At 38.4% G+C, this 14728-nt stretch overlaps 2 protein-coding genes across 2 annotated transcripts in view; one reads left to right on the top strand and one right to left on the bottom strand.

Moving 5' to 3' along the window:
• Positions 1–5489, top strand: part of gpc6b (glypican 6b) — a 90880-nt gene extending 85391 nt beyond the window's left edge. The window contains exons 7-9 of the mRNA XM_083908873.1: positions 70–206; positions 944–1119; positions 2103–5489. Of these exons, the coding sequence (XP_083764999.1) occupies positions 70–206; positions 944–1119; positions 2103–2308 (519 nt within the window). The 3' untranslated portion in view covers positions 2309–5489. The remainder of the gene's footprint in view (positions 1–69; positions 207–943; positions 1120–2102) is intronic.
• A 353-nt stretch (positions 5490–5842) lies between these two features.
• On the bottom strand, positions 5843–9158 carry dct (dopachrome tautomerase; the record flags this gene model as incomplete). Its single annotated transcript, XM_083908990.1, has 8 exons — positions 5843–6018; positions 6704–6905; positions 7001–7136; positions 7298–7477; positions 7593–7759; positions 7969–8069; positions 8485–8784; positions 8870–9158. The coding sequence occupies 8 exons, from the start codon at positions 9156–9158 to the stop codon at positions 5843–5845; spliced, it is 1551 nt and encodes a 516-aa protein (XP_083765116.1).
• Positions 9159–14728: the final 5570 nt, after the last annotated feature.

Below are 14728 nucleotides of genomic sequence, written 5' to 3'. Positions count from 1 at the left end.
ACAGTAAGTTTTAGATTAAGTTGTACACTTTTCTGTCTTTCTCATAATGACCCCTGTCTTTGCCTATAGGTGGTCGACATAAAAGAGAAACTGAAGCTGTCCAAGAAATTTTGGACCAACCTGCCCGAGGCGATGTGCGTGGAGGACAGAGTGACCGCCGCAAATGCCAGCGATGAAGAATGCTGGAATGGACACACCAAGGGCAGGTAAGAGCGACCAAGGCCCGCGGCTGACACAGACTAGTACAGGAGATTATTTAAAAGTCCGATGTCTGCTCAGTTTTGCTTCATGTTAATCAGTCTAATCCTAGAATTATGAACCAGATTATTTACTTGTACAGTTTTAAAGTTGTGCACGAACTTGGCACACTTGGACTGTGAATAATGTATTATTAGGCAGACAGGAATAATCATTCTGGTACTAGATATATTATTTATTGTACAATTTAAATTGTATTTTTCACTAAAATGTGTGATTTAAGTGAATGTGACCAAAAAGAAAACTAAAAAAAAAAATTGCCTCTGTTAAGCCGTCCGAATTTATATTAACCGGCGTGACTTTGGCTTAAGGGAAACAAATGTTGTGCCAGACGATTTGTGGAATCCCCTCACGTGATGACCTGCAGGCACCTCACATGTTTTGCCTTGGGAAACAGCTCCACACCATGCCAGCACGTTGCCCAGCATGATTAGGTCAAATGTTCCGTTTGACAATGCCGCTTTGTCCACAAAGAGCATTTGTTCAGTGTGACACGAGAATAAGACCCACATCTCAAAATGGCTGTGTATTCTGCACAACCCTGAACGTCTCTGGACGTCACAGGCCCCTGGTAACACTGTGTGTGTACGTTCATGGATATAAGGAGAACATCTTTATCTTCCTTTAACAGGCGTCTTGTCTTGTTAATGTATTAATGCACTGTGTTGTATTTTGAAATGAAAAGGTACTTCCCTGAAGTCCAAAAGGACGGACTGACCAACCAGGTGAACAACCCCGAGGTGGGCGTGGACATCACCCGCCCAGACACCGTCATCCGCCAGCAGATCATGGCTCTGAGGGTGATGACCAACAAACTGAGAAATGCCTACAACGGCAACGATATCTACTTTCAAGACACAAGTAAGATATTGCTGTGCAGCGTCTTTTCTTTTAGGCAGCAAATGTATTTTTAGTCTCCCTATCGCTGCCCTATACGTGGTCAAGTTCATACACCAGCTTGTCGCTCATTTTGATGAGCAGTCGGCTCACAATGCCGCCTCACCTTGAGGCTGCAGTAATTAGCATCTGTAAAGTCACAGAAAAAAAAATCTCAGAAGCAGCAAATGAAAAGAGCAGTGGAAACAAAAGACTGAAACGCTGATAGCAGAATGGAACAGAATAAAATTCACCTTAAGATATCACCTTAAATGTGCAGTTGGAAAGACAATCATACAAAATGATTTCGAACACATTTTTTAATTTGTGTTATTAGCCCTTTAAGGGGTATGTACCAGTACCACCTCTGCTTTTATATGCCGTATTTTCAGTGTTGCTGTAAGCGGTAACTTGGTGATGGTCACAAGGTGTACGGGGGGGTGTGGAGCTAGATTAGAGTAGATTAGAGTAGAGTAAGGACAGAGATCAAGCAAGAATAAAATAGAACACAATAGAATTAAAAAAGTGGGAAAAGTACTCAAAATTTGTACTCAAGTAAAAGTACCAATACTTTGATGAAATATTACTCAAGTAGAAGTAAAAGTAGTAATCTGAAAATGTACTCAAGTAGTACTTTAAGTAAAAGTAACTTAGTTACTTTGTGTGGGGTGTGAGGGTAGTAGAAATATGACAAGGGGTCATAAATCCAAAACTATTTTGGAGCTCATTAAAAAATACAAAATACCCCCAAAAAAAGTATTCAATGCAGTAACTTGAGTAAATGTATTTTGTTACTTTCCACCTGTTAACTAGTATTGAAAGTATTGAAAAGGTAAAACAAAGCTCTCTCTCACATTCACATTTGATCCACTATTAATAAAAGAAAAAATGTTAAAAGCTTACTGAGAAAGAATAGGGTTCTATTACTTTAAAGTTTAACTGGCTTATGTTTTGTTATGGTGTTGCAGGTGATGAAGGCAGTGGTTCAGGCAGTGGCAGTGGCTGCACAGACGTTTGCCCCACAGACACGGACAGCGCCGCCACTGACGCCCCGGTGGTGAAAGCTGACCGAAGTGGGCCTCTGGGTGACTCTGCTGTGCACCATGTACCCTCTGTAGCCCTGCCAACCATGCTGGCCCTGTCAGCCCTGGCACTACACCGACAATTGAGATAATGCTGGGGAAACGGGCCAAACATGGACATGTTTTTTTTTTGTTTTTTTTGTTCTTCTTCTTCTTTTGCCGTTTTTGTATTTAGGCAGAATTGGAGCTACTGTCAAGCAGACGGTGTTCAGGCTGCCAAACCTTGAGGCTTGAGGGGTCTGCTCTGAAAAAGAGAGCAGTCGTGCATCATGATTTTCCCACTTTCCCAAAGATCATTCAGTGCCATTCTTAGACTTGATATAATGGCATCACTTCACCAGTTAACACCGATGCCGCCCCAACTCAACAAACTCTGCTTCAGAGATTGAAAAAAGAAAAAAAAAAAAAGTATTTCTTGCACATATGGCAGGTATTGATGTAGGTTATGTTGACAAATACACGCACTTTTGATTGTTTTAATTTTTTTTTATGCAAAACATGTTTGTGTGTTGAGAAATGTCGAGAATGTGGTTATTTGATGCACCTAAAGATATGTTTATTGTATGTTTAATGTTATATTTTAGACAAAAAAAAACGAGGAGGAGAATGATTTAAATGGGATGTCATTCAGGAACATGTGGTTTCCACCCAGTCAACTCGTGTGCCAGTTACTGATTGTCATGTATTCATGACGGTCGCTTTGCTTCGTCCTGTAGTTTACACCGTTTTTTTTTTTTTTATTGCAGGTACAATTAGTCACAGGGCCGATCATGTGTCTGCTCACAGCTCTCCATGGAACTCTTCAATAGCTACATTGTGCTACTACTCACATGTTAAAAGGGATAAGGCGGACATTTCTATCTACGTACTCATTTGCTTTCATTATCTGCAAAATAACTTCATATGATTTACACAGAGATGGTGTCACCAGTGCCAACTATGGCTGGGTATTGACTTTTAAAAATTGATATAGACAAAAACTGTATAGATATTGATATCTGAACATCAATACTGATTCCTAAGTTATAATTTTTTCTTCAATATCAATTTTATTATATCCATTTGAACATATTACAATAAAATTATTTCGATTTTGGTGTTGGATCTTAGTCATACAGTACACTCTTAGAAATAATGGTCCTTCTACAAGGGCTGAGGTTCTACCTGGAACCATTTGCTTCTGAAAAACACTTTTTCTTATGAAAGGGTTTTTCAAGGGCTCTTGGTAACACTAATGGTTCCAGTAAGAACCATTTTGATCCAGAGTTTTTGGTCACCTTGGTGATAAAGGTTCCAGGTGCCAAAAAAGGGTTCTCCTATGACAAAGGTCTGCAACCTTTAGAATGAAGGTCCCCTCTTCACCCAAATAAAATTAATCTGGAGCCGCAAAACCTATTTGATTTGAAATGAAGATAAATCACGTTGTAAAGTAAAGTTTTTTTTTTACACATATATACTGTATTTAAAGAACCACAGTTTGCCGCAAGTTGATACCCAACCTTTAAAGTGTAGAAAAACGACGAAAAAAACTATTTTTCATAGTATTTTATTAGCTTTTGGGGGAGGTTTTTCAACTGCATGTGACGGATAAAACATCAAAACATTTTTATTTACGCCTTTATCTTGACAAAAAAATGTGAAAAACATTAATAGTTTTTTCTTCAATGCTAGAAGGAGCCGCTAAAGAGAGGCTGAAGAGCCACATGAGGCTCTAGAGCCACAGGTTGCAGACCCCTGTCCTATGAGGACAAGCCGAAGAACCTTACATGGTTCTACTTAGCACATTTATTTCTAAGAGTGTATGCTGCATGATTGTCTCACTGATGCTGATTTGTAAAGATTTTGTAATTGTCAATTGTGAAAATGGTATTATTAGGTGACACAGAGGAAGTTCAGTACCCAGTTGATAACATGAAAGCCTGCCTTAGTGCCACTGGATGTGCAGAGTTGTGGGGGATGATTGTTCTTGAGGAAATTCAATGAACTCACAACAGAGTGGACTAAATCAATTCTAACCCTTCACTAATAGACAGTATAATAACCAATTTATGTTATTTCAGTTTTGTTTTTTTATTCCATGAGGAGTTTACGTCTCCTTTATTTGACTGTTTACACAGTTTGCTTCCACCTCATCATTGTCAGGCATCTGTGATCTGCATGCACAGCCGCTCAATAAGCAGAGAGATTCTTAAATGTTTCCGGGGTCAATTCATTAAAGCCTTATAAAGGAAGTCTCATACGCTACGAAAAGCACATTTGATTAAATGCAGAATCACCGTCACTGACAGTGGTGCTTTGCAGCTTTCATCTCTGCAGTCATTTAATTTCATAAATACTGGAATTACACAAACAGGGGGGCACAACAAGTGTTTTTTAGCCACTTTTGCTCATGTGATTTAAAACCCAACACTTATTCTTTAGTACTTGGGTAAAATAGTGCATCATAGCAGCACAATAAACTATTACTGTGTGCTGTCAAATAGTTAAAAAAAAAATACAAATAAGAAAAAGATTGTTACTACAGTTATGCATAAGGTGAGGGAATTATTAAGAGAGGAAACAGCACACAGTGGGCACTAGAAATGCAAAGAAAGGCTCCCTAAATTTATCTTCAAAGCTCGAATGGTTATGTCGGCAGCACAGACAGGCTCGAAGCCGACCACAGTCACCTGTGAAATGAGAATATGTGGTGACTGGACAGGGCTGAATGCTTCAGTGAAGCTCCTCAGCAGAGCATACTTACAGAGAATGTGAGAGGCCTGGCTCTGCTGAGGGGGGGACGGACAACACCAACCTGTATGTACGACGTCCACTGTTCTCCGAGAGCCGTCAGCTCCAAAACCACCTGACCCACCACTAAGCTTACATATCCTGCCTACGTACAGTCTGCATTATACACTTTGCATACACTTTATATGAATGAATATTTGTTGAGCTTTTTTCGTTACGTTTAAGTCAGCAGTCACATCAAAAAAAAAAACCAAAAAAATATATGGAGGGATATGTGAAATGTGTAATTTGATTCTTTGGTATGAATTTTTAACTTACAGGATGCCCTTTTTATGTTTTGTATCATCGAACTTTTAATGGTAATATTTTTGCAATAAAAACATTGAAAACGGTTGTCTGGTCAGACAAATCATGTGAAAAATAGAAGAAGCGGGAAACACTTTGAGTCAGCATTTTTTTCTTTCCTGTGGATGCATCGCAGTACGAACTAATGAAGTGAACTTAGTTCAGGGTTTGAAAGCAATTTCAAACCAAGAGTAACAAAAACTAGACGAACAAATATGCCTTACTGTTTTTCAGTGCAATTACAATGAATGCATATGTGTTTTGTTACTGTTCTTGAGAATAAATATTTATTAAAAACATTCCAATAGATTTGCAAGTGTCACATTTTGCTAAGCTGGATAGAAAGATTGTACAGTTAAGGAATGTTTTTCCTTTTTTTTTCCGATTGGTTGAATTTGAAATAGTAATAGTTTTCAGTGGATAGTACAACCAATGTAACTTATCTAAAAATACAAGTGGCACTCATTTATACTGTAGGATACATTTCTTGTTTTAGACTTACAGAACACTGTAGGTTAGTTAATCCGTCTCTCTAGAACAACAGGTGAAATCTAGGCTTCTTCTGTGTACTTCCTATTTGTGAAATCGGCTTTTATCAGAGGCTCAAATCCACGGTTTCTTCGTTGACGCAGGTAGAGCGCAAAGATAAGCAGAAGCACCAGGAGGCCGATGAAGATTCCTCCAAGAGTGGAGCCCAGCACAAACACATTTGCCCCTCCTTCTGAATCTGTAAAGAACAAACACAGGTGGCAATAAACATAAATACAATCTTTCTTTTATTTTCTGCACAAAAACAATCTGTAAATGTTATTCATTGTGTTGAAATTGGGTTTTAAAGGTCTCCTTTCAATCAAGGAGAGACTTTGATGAGTCTGTGAACATGAAATATTGTCCTCAAAAATGACCAAACTTCAAGGGCCAATATTTTGTGGCTTAACCATTTTACACTGAAGCCTTAAAATGTCTGTCTTTTTGGACTTTTTCTTATTTTAACCATAAAAGGGCCAGAAAATGTCCTGTGAGTTTTTGTCCATTTTTCCAGAATAACTTTAAATATCATTTACAATTCACTGAATGTTAAAATACTGTTTTTGTAATATTATTATTTTTAAATCAAAAAGTTTTATTTAAAAAAAACAAACAAACGAAAACAGTAGTTTTGCATGAAAACCAGATTGTGTGTGTTAAATTTGAAATTTGAACAGTATAAAACATATTTTAATTAATTAATTAATTAATCAATTAATACATACAATAATATCTGTTTGAGTTTTTGTCTCAGTGTAAAAACAGGCCAAAAAATGTAAACTTTGTAGAGACGTTTTTCCAACGCTCTCCTCTTGTCAGAAATGTTCAGGTTCCCAAATTTGCCACACTACTCCTTTAAACAATCAAAAACAACACTTGCTCACCATCTATCTCAATGGAATATGAATATCCCAGCTGCTCAGATCCAACATAGATCTCCTCATTGGTGATGGGAGGGAAGAAGGGAACCATGTTGTAGTCTCTGTTGTGACCGATGGGGGCCATCTCATCTGGGAAAGTGGCGTTAGACGGGGAAATCCTCCGCATCCACTCATCGAAAATAGCATCGGTAAAAGCGTGGAGAACCTACGAGGTAAGAAGACAGAAACAACATTGACTTTTCTGAAGGTGGGGGGATCGACTGTGACATTTCATTGAAAAGCGTGAAAGCAGATTCTGACCACAAATATGGGGTCGTTGGCTGCTGAATGTGACAAAGCACTGGTTCCATTGAGCAAGGAGTGGACGAGGTTGTGAAGGTTGTTGACTGATTCATCCAGTTCTCCATCTGGTTTGTCGTAACCTTCCAGAGCATTTCTGCGATTTGTAAAGGGAAAAAGATTTCACAAGCTGAAGTGGACTTATCCTCTTGAAACCTAACTTCAGGTGCCGCACAATTTCCTGAGGAAATTGTGAGGTATAAAATGTTGGAATGAGGTATAAAATGAAAATTATTGTTATTATTAGGGTTATTATACCTAAAACTGAAGGAGGAGTTGGTGAAATATGGAGGGCTGTCAAAGTCCCTGATTCCAAGGCAGCTTCTGACATCATTCATCGTAGGCAAAGACATGTTTCCTTGCTCCATAATCCCTCTCTGAATTAAACCCTCACTGCTACCGTTACAAAGAGTCACCAGTCGATTGTAGTCGTCCAAACTGAAAGAGAAAACAATGAAAACGTTTGAATGCTTCACTCATACGGAAACTTCCCGCACAGTTTTTCTACTTTACATTATTGTGTTTAGTCTTTAATCCTCATATTTGTGCTGACCTGTTACACACCACTCCCCACCGAGAGAATCTGGACCGGTCACTGATGAGCGAGGGGTTGTCTGGGTTTCGGGCCCCAAGCATAGAGTCGGTACACACGTCACAGTCACTCTGCCCTGTGGCAAAATTCCAGTAAGGGATTGCAAAGTTCTCATTGCCAGTCAGTCTCTGCATGGAAACAGACACACATTATTGATATTAGTTTACATAAACGTTTCACCCTAATTTGTGTTCATAAGATATCTCCCTTGGTTCAATAATTGCCAGCAGCATGTATATTATTTAATGGTAATCCAATTTAATTAACGGCAAAAGCAACAATCATATGGAAAGTTCATTACGAGTGATTCATGTGTTTATGAGAAGTTTACATTTACCTGGAACTCTCTCTCCAAACTCAAAAGGTGATACCTGTGCCAGGTGATGAATGCTGGACCTTTGTGTGAGAAATCAATGGCTTTGAATGGACGACCTGGACCTGCAGAGGAATTAAGAGTTTTAAAATAGCAACTTGTACACAATGTATGAGAATTATAAATTGTAATATAAAATATATTTAAAGGCACAGTTTGTATGGACTTGCCATCCGTCTTATATAACTTTCCTCTTGTAATGATGATCTACGCTGGGTTTTAAGTTCAATTATAAATCTGTATGTGCTTCAAATTTATAAAATTGTCTAAAATGTGTGTTAAAAAAAATCCCCACTCATGGCAGTTTATTTGATATTATATGAACAAGGTTATATAACATTAAGGAGGGCGTTGTAACTGTCATAAATGAGTATTTTGCCATTAACTCATTTCTATATACAATATATTGCTATTATTTCTGTTATTTTTATGTTTCATTCAATATTAGACACATAACTAAAGGTATTAAATCTTATTTACCAAGAAGAGTGTCTCTCACTGAGTAGTAGTGTTGCCACACGAAGAGGTCATATATGGAGATGTTGGCAATCTGTGGCTCGGTTCCGTTTGGTCCAAGGAGACCGAGCCAGTGCTGGGTGGCGATAACATAGTCCGGGTGGATGGTGGTCTTCGCCAGCTCCAGTGCATTCAGGAACTCCTGGAGCTCCTCGGGCGTGAGCGAGTGGATGTTCTTCCTCACCACGGGAGCTTTCCTCTGGTCACAGTTCGCTCCAGTCCAGCCAAATTTACACTGGCCGCAGTTATAGCCTGCAAAGTTACCTGCAACACAGAGGGCACATATTAAATCACAGACAATGCCATTGCTGTTTGATAAACTATATATAAAACTGCAGAGCAGACTCACCTGTGCATCTGCAAGTCTGATTGAAGAATTTGGTGGGCCACCTCTCTCTGTCATCAACATTTCTCAGCCTGTATGGTCCTCCCCAGGGTTTGCTGTCAACACGGACTGCAGAGCAGTTCCCTCTCCCCGACAGAGAGCCACACACGTCGGCAGGATCTGAGCCCAGAGCGGGGCAGCACTGCTTGGACTGAATCCCCTCCACTGTGCAGCACACTCGAGGGAACTGAGCCTCGACAGACTCAGGCCAGACAAGTAAACAAAGAAAACCTAGACCCAAGGCTTTCATCATATCTCACCTGCTTGTTTTCTTCCAACCGCTCGTGACAAATCAGTTTGTAGATCAAATTTCAGCAGTTATTCAGCGAATTAGCTTCCCCAGAAGAGCATAAAATTGCAGCCTGCTGCAGGGAGGGGAGGGGGGGCTGGTATCTTCAGATTAGATTCGGTAGTAGTTTTAACATGAGTGGAAACAACACCTAGACCCAAATCATGTTGTGTTCCAGTTGGTTACATGCACATTAAGAAAGCCTGTAATTTTTCCTCTTGCCTTTATAGAGCTAAGAGGGATTAACTCATCAGTCTTGTGATGATCACCTGACAGCGAGTGGTGAGCTGGACTAAGAGCAGGATTCCTGCCTTTGGTGCCTGAGGGGCCTGTGCATGACCACAGGAGACTAACAGTAAATTAGAAGCTTTGTTAATGTCTCCTCAGCTGCTGCACTATGCTGCGATTCAAGGAAAGAAAAAAAAGACAAGGTTTATATTATTGTACTAGTCATGTGCTTGTTTTCTGGTAAAAAAACGTACTTTCATCTCGTCACATAGCATTTCTAACATGAATTGTGTTTCCACTGAACAGTAACTCGCCAAAGGAAGTGGACTCTCCCTTAAAAAACTGAATTATCTTTGAATCTTCATCAGACTTATTTGACATTTAAGTTCTATTATAATAAAGATAATAATAAGCAGAAGAGGGAGAATAATGCCGGTTAAACCACTGAAAACTACATGTAAACTACATCCTTGTGACTAAAAGAAGAAAGCTAAGCATTATGCCTTTGGGTTCTTCTCATTGACGTCAACAACAAATGCTGATATCATCAATGTTGTGATTTCTTTCCTACTGTCCTTTAATCATAAAATGATGGTCATATGAGGGAGAAACTCACAAGCGAAACACTGACGCTCAGATTGGTCGTTTACCCTCCTGATGCATTCCAGTGGCCTGACATGTGACGACTGTTCATGGGTTTTTTATTTCATGTCGGTTTTTGTTTGTTTGCTTGTTTGTTCAGTTGTTTGACACTGATTCGTGGTTAATATTGGTGTAAAATCAATCAAATCAAAAGCCTAAAGTGTGCCATTTCTGGCACATGTGTGTGCTTTGTAATCTTTATTGTTCCATGTTAAACATCATTGAACAGTTTTACACAACTAAGGGTTTAAAACATTCACTGTTTACAGCTTTATTTGGGTCGCGGGTCACTAGAGCCAATCCCAGCTGACACAGCGCGAAAGGCGGGGGAACAGCACAGGTCGCCAGCCCACATGGCCAACATACAGAGACCAACAACCAATGTATGTTGTTGGACTGTGGGAGGAAAGTGGACATGCACATGCAAACTCCATCCTCGTTCCGGACCGGGTCATGAACCTCTGTCTTTTTGCTGCAAGATAACAGTGCTAGCCACTACTCCTCTATGTGGCTCTATGTTGAGGAACATTACAGTGCAGTAGTTAATGTTTTTGTTGTTTATTGTCCAAATCCTTTATTGAATAATGGAAATCTTCTTTATTATCACTACCTCAGATTGTGGGTGCAGTGCGGTCATTGTTTCAAACATGAGTCTGTACTTGGAGCAGATCTAAACATTGTTCTAAGTAAGAAATCACGTGTAGCCACTGAGTCCTTTGCACAACAGGCTCTGTGAGGTTCACTGCACTCAATGGGATTAGTGAGCAGAATTCCTGGAAGTCAAATGGAATGTCTCTGTAAAAACAATTTCACATTTCTTTTTCTTTTTTTTGTCACGTAAGTCTGACAAAGATTAATGACAAAAAACTCTAATTTCACTGTTGTTCTTCATGGTCATGCCTTGTCATCTCAAAGGGAAAATAATGGTTTTCTGCATTTGCAAAGCCAAATCGATTTAAAAGCAGAAAGTAAACTTAAATCAAATCAAATACTATTTAACTCTTAGTGCTCACGCGGCACAGATCTGTGCCGTAAGTGCACCCATGGTAAATTGCCGTGGGAATGATACACAACTCCTTATATGGACATCCTGGGGGTGTGTGTTTATAGGTCACATATTCAGGCTTTAAAACATGCAGGGTTTATCATCTTCTTATGTGATGTTGAGCCAAAGTTATGATTACTTTTATATTGCATTTTAGTAGTGATATATAGTAGCTATAATTGTGCAGAAGTCACAAAATTGGACTGTTTTTCTTCCTTTTGTTCATAAAAACGAGCCAAGTGAATTTTGAACTGTGACGTATTTACAGATTTCACAAATTCAATCCAATTTTAAACATGTTGTGTACTTTTGCTCAGGCGTGTTTATGTATGGTAATATATATATATATATATATATATTTTCATTAGATTGCCTAGGTTGTGCTGAAAAAAAAGGATAGAAAGACAGAAGACACTCTATGTTGCACATTCTTATAGCCTCTGTAAATACTGTACATTTAAACATAGTAATAGGAAAAAGCAGCCAAAATGATCTGTGTTCTAAGGGTTAAAGGGTTAAAATGATTTAAATATATATATAAATATATATATATATATATTCACAAAATATACAAAATATTGAAAAAGAAACAGGAGAAACGTTCCAGTATGACTGAAGTAAACCAGCTCTGGCCTAAATTTAAACAGCGGTACCAGTGGTACCAAAACCATCATCAGCGCACACAAAGTTGTCATTATGTGTCAGATATTTTGATTCTGGTTTAAACTTGTACTGCTGCTGCTGCTGCTTCTTCCCTCCATGAAAAAAAAAAAAGAATAAAACATTTTCTTCCTTCTGAAACACAGGATGGTGCCAGAGAGCCATGGACAAAAATAAGTAAGACTGTATAACAGATGCAAGAGGACGTGGTCTGTGAAGGTTATAGAATAAAAAAAGATTATATGTATATATATATGTATTATATATACACAGTATGTCTTATCAACAAATGGTGTATTAAGGAATCTGATAGTTCAGAAAATCATAGTGAATTATATTAGTGCCAACATATTGCTATTCTCATCGAGGATGAATTGAATTATGTCACAAAACAAGAAAGAAGTTCCAATAATGAATGTTGATTTGCATATCACTTAGCAGATAAATCTTATTGCATCGTCTTCAGGTTCAGCATGTGCATAATATTCCCTAATGCACCTGAAGTGGAGGTGAAATCCACTTGTTACCATGTAGACGGAGAATAACATCATTTCTTGACAGATTTCTGAACATCGCTGTGTTGGATAAATAATAGGAGGCCTTTTAAAAATCTCAATGTGGACCACTTCACTCAGAGCAGTGCTCCGTGTCCTGGTAACTGGTAAAAAAAAAGAAAAAAAAAGGAACCATTTCAGATGTTTTTCCTTGTTTGTATTTTGTGTTTTATGAACGAGACACAATGCAAGGAGCCACTTCAAAACTCCTCCAGGGCCTCAAGGCTTTTTTTCTCCATATTTATTTCACATGTTCTAAGTCAGCGCACAATAAATCTCGAGTATTTGTGATTCTATGCATATCTGAATGGAAGCTACTTCAACACACAATCTCACAAAAGGTTTGTTCTTTTCTTTCATGGGTCTGCAGAAAATACTAAATAATGAAAATAATCATAAATCAACCGATAAAATAAAAAATGACACTTACTAATTATTAAATGAATAGCTCCCAGAGGGTGGGTGTCATATGTAAGCCCATTGTCTAATTCAATGAATTTCAGCTTTGAGCTCATGCTTGAATGTATTTTAAGTGATCCTAGCTTTCCTTCTTTTTAATATTTTTCTTCATATTGAAAATAAACCTCAAGACTGACACTGAAGTTAACTTCAGTGTGTCATATTCTCAAATCAATATTGTGTAAATCACCCACGGAAGTGGCTAAAAATCTTCCTCATGTCTTGTGTATGTTTTTTTAGCTACTTTTTAATACTATAAAGGCATGATGTTTCTATTTATTTGCCTTTAAAAAATGTTTTTGCAGAAGAGCAAAACATAAATGCCAAAAATCCGACCTCAAAAGGACGCTCTGTGAAGATTAGCACTCATTGTAGAAGTACTTCTCCTTTGTCTTCCATCAGACAGTGCGAGTAGACGTCACAGTGTGAGGGATTTGCAGTACTTGTCTGCAGTAGCAGGGGGCAGTGTTGCTGTTCCTGGTGGCCTTGGCTGAGTGAAATGACTGGTCTTCTTAACAGTTTGCATTTCCTTCAGGATGCTCCCACCAAATATGCCATGAAATAGTGTCGGATTGGGCATCTTTGTACTTTAACTGTCCCCAATTCAAATCTCAACCATGCCAAGCACTGACTGACAGTATATACAGTGGACTGGGTGGTATGCAGTCTTGTGAAATGAGTAGCCTGTATGGAGTTTTAATCCTCTTTAAGACTCCTATCCATCTCCAAATTAATATCTAGGGGCCACACATATTCCTTATGCACTAGTTGGTACTTGTATAACCCACTTCTCTAGCAAACTGATCAAATTAGTCACTGGAAAATAAGATTAATGGGCCTGGTTATGCTGTTAAACACGCTTCAGGTCAATTATTTGGAAGATTCCATTGATAAACTCATTACACTACAAAGCCAATTCAAGGACAAGCAGCATGAAGCGCTGTGTTGTAGATTAATCACCATTAAAGGTCAACATGCAGTGAAATTGAAGATGCAATCTGGTTCCAGTTTCCTCAGTATGAAGTGCACAGTATATATGAAACCTATAATGCTCATTACATGCATTTAAATGGGTCTGTCCTAATTACTAATCAGTCTCTTGTACCATTAGAGATGGAAATTAGAAGTACAAAACAGACCCTTGGGCATCATTCACTTAGAATATATTAGAGACTTTTCATTTTATACCAGTGTTGGAATTTGAAATAAAAAGAACTCTTGACTCTTGTCAAATATTGTAATATTTTGAGAGCAGGATTCTCCTTTTTTTATTATTATTATTATTATTATTATTATTGGGAAAAACTCAAACTAAAACTGCTGCAAGTGTTTAACAATTGTTTGTCATTATAACAAAGTACAGTGATACATTTTTGTTCAACTGGCTTCCTAAAGAAACAAAGAAACAAACAAAAAAAACTATACTCTTTATTTTGCTATGCCCCAATCAGAATATTGGCTAGACCCTTCAGTGATTCTTTCTTCAGTGATTCCCGCCCACCTCTCTGGCAGCTTACTGATTTACATTTGAGCATAATGCAAGCATTAGAGGAGGCACAAGGCAGCCCTGATAAGTTACAAAGTGCTCCAGGGGTAAACCTCGTAAGAGAGGGTTTGGAGTTATTTACAGCGTTCAAATCCTTCAAAAAATTCATGTCTGGGGGATGAGATTGGTTTTGCAGTTTATGCTTTGCGCACAAAGCAAACACAATGCATATGGAGGGTGTTTAGCTGTAAATGACCAGATGACATTAATTCTAATTGACTGATCTCATCCCATACATCCAAGACCAGTGTGTGTGATACTGCTCAGGACACACACTGGTCCTGTCAGAGCACAATGTTTCCGCAGCCACAAAGCAACAAAACAGAAGCACTGAGAATGGCTTAAGAAACGAGGAACACAAACGAGTAGAAATGATTTTTGAATGCAATTTAATTTTCAA

The sequence above is a fragment of the Microchirus variegatus genome, assembly GCF_963457635.1.
Source record: "Microchirus variegatus genome assembly, chromosome: 22".
Classification (NCBI taxonomy): domain Eukaryota; kingdom Metazoa; phylum Chordata; class Actinopteri; order Pleuronectiformes; family Soleidae; genus Microchirus; species Microchirus variegatus.
Note: the sequence above shows the minus strand (reverse complement) of the source record. Positions and strands in the feature narration are given on the sequence as shown.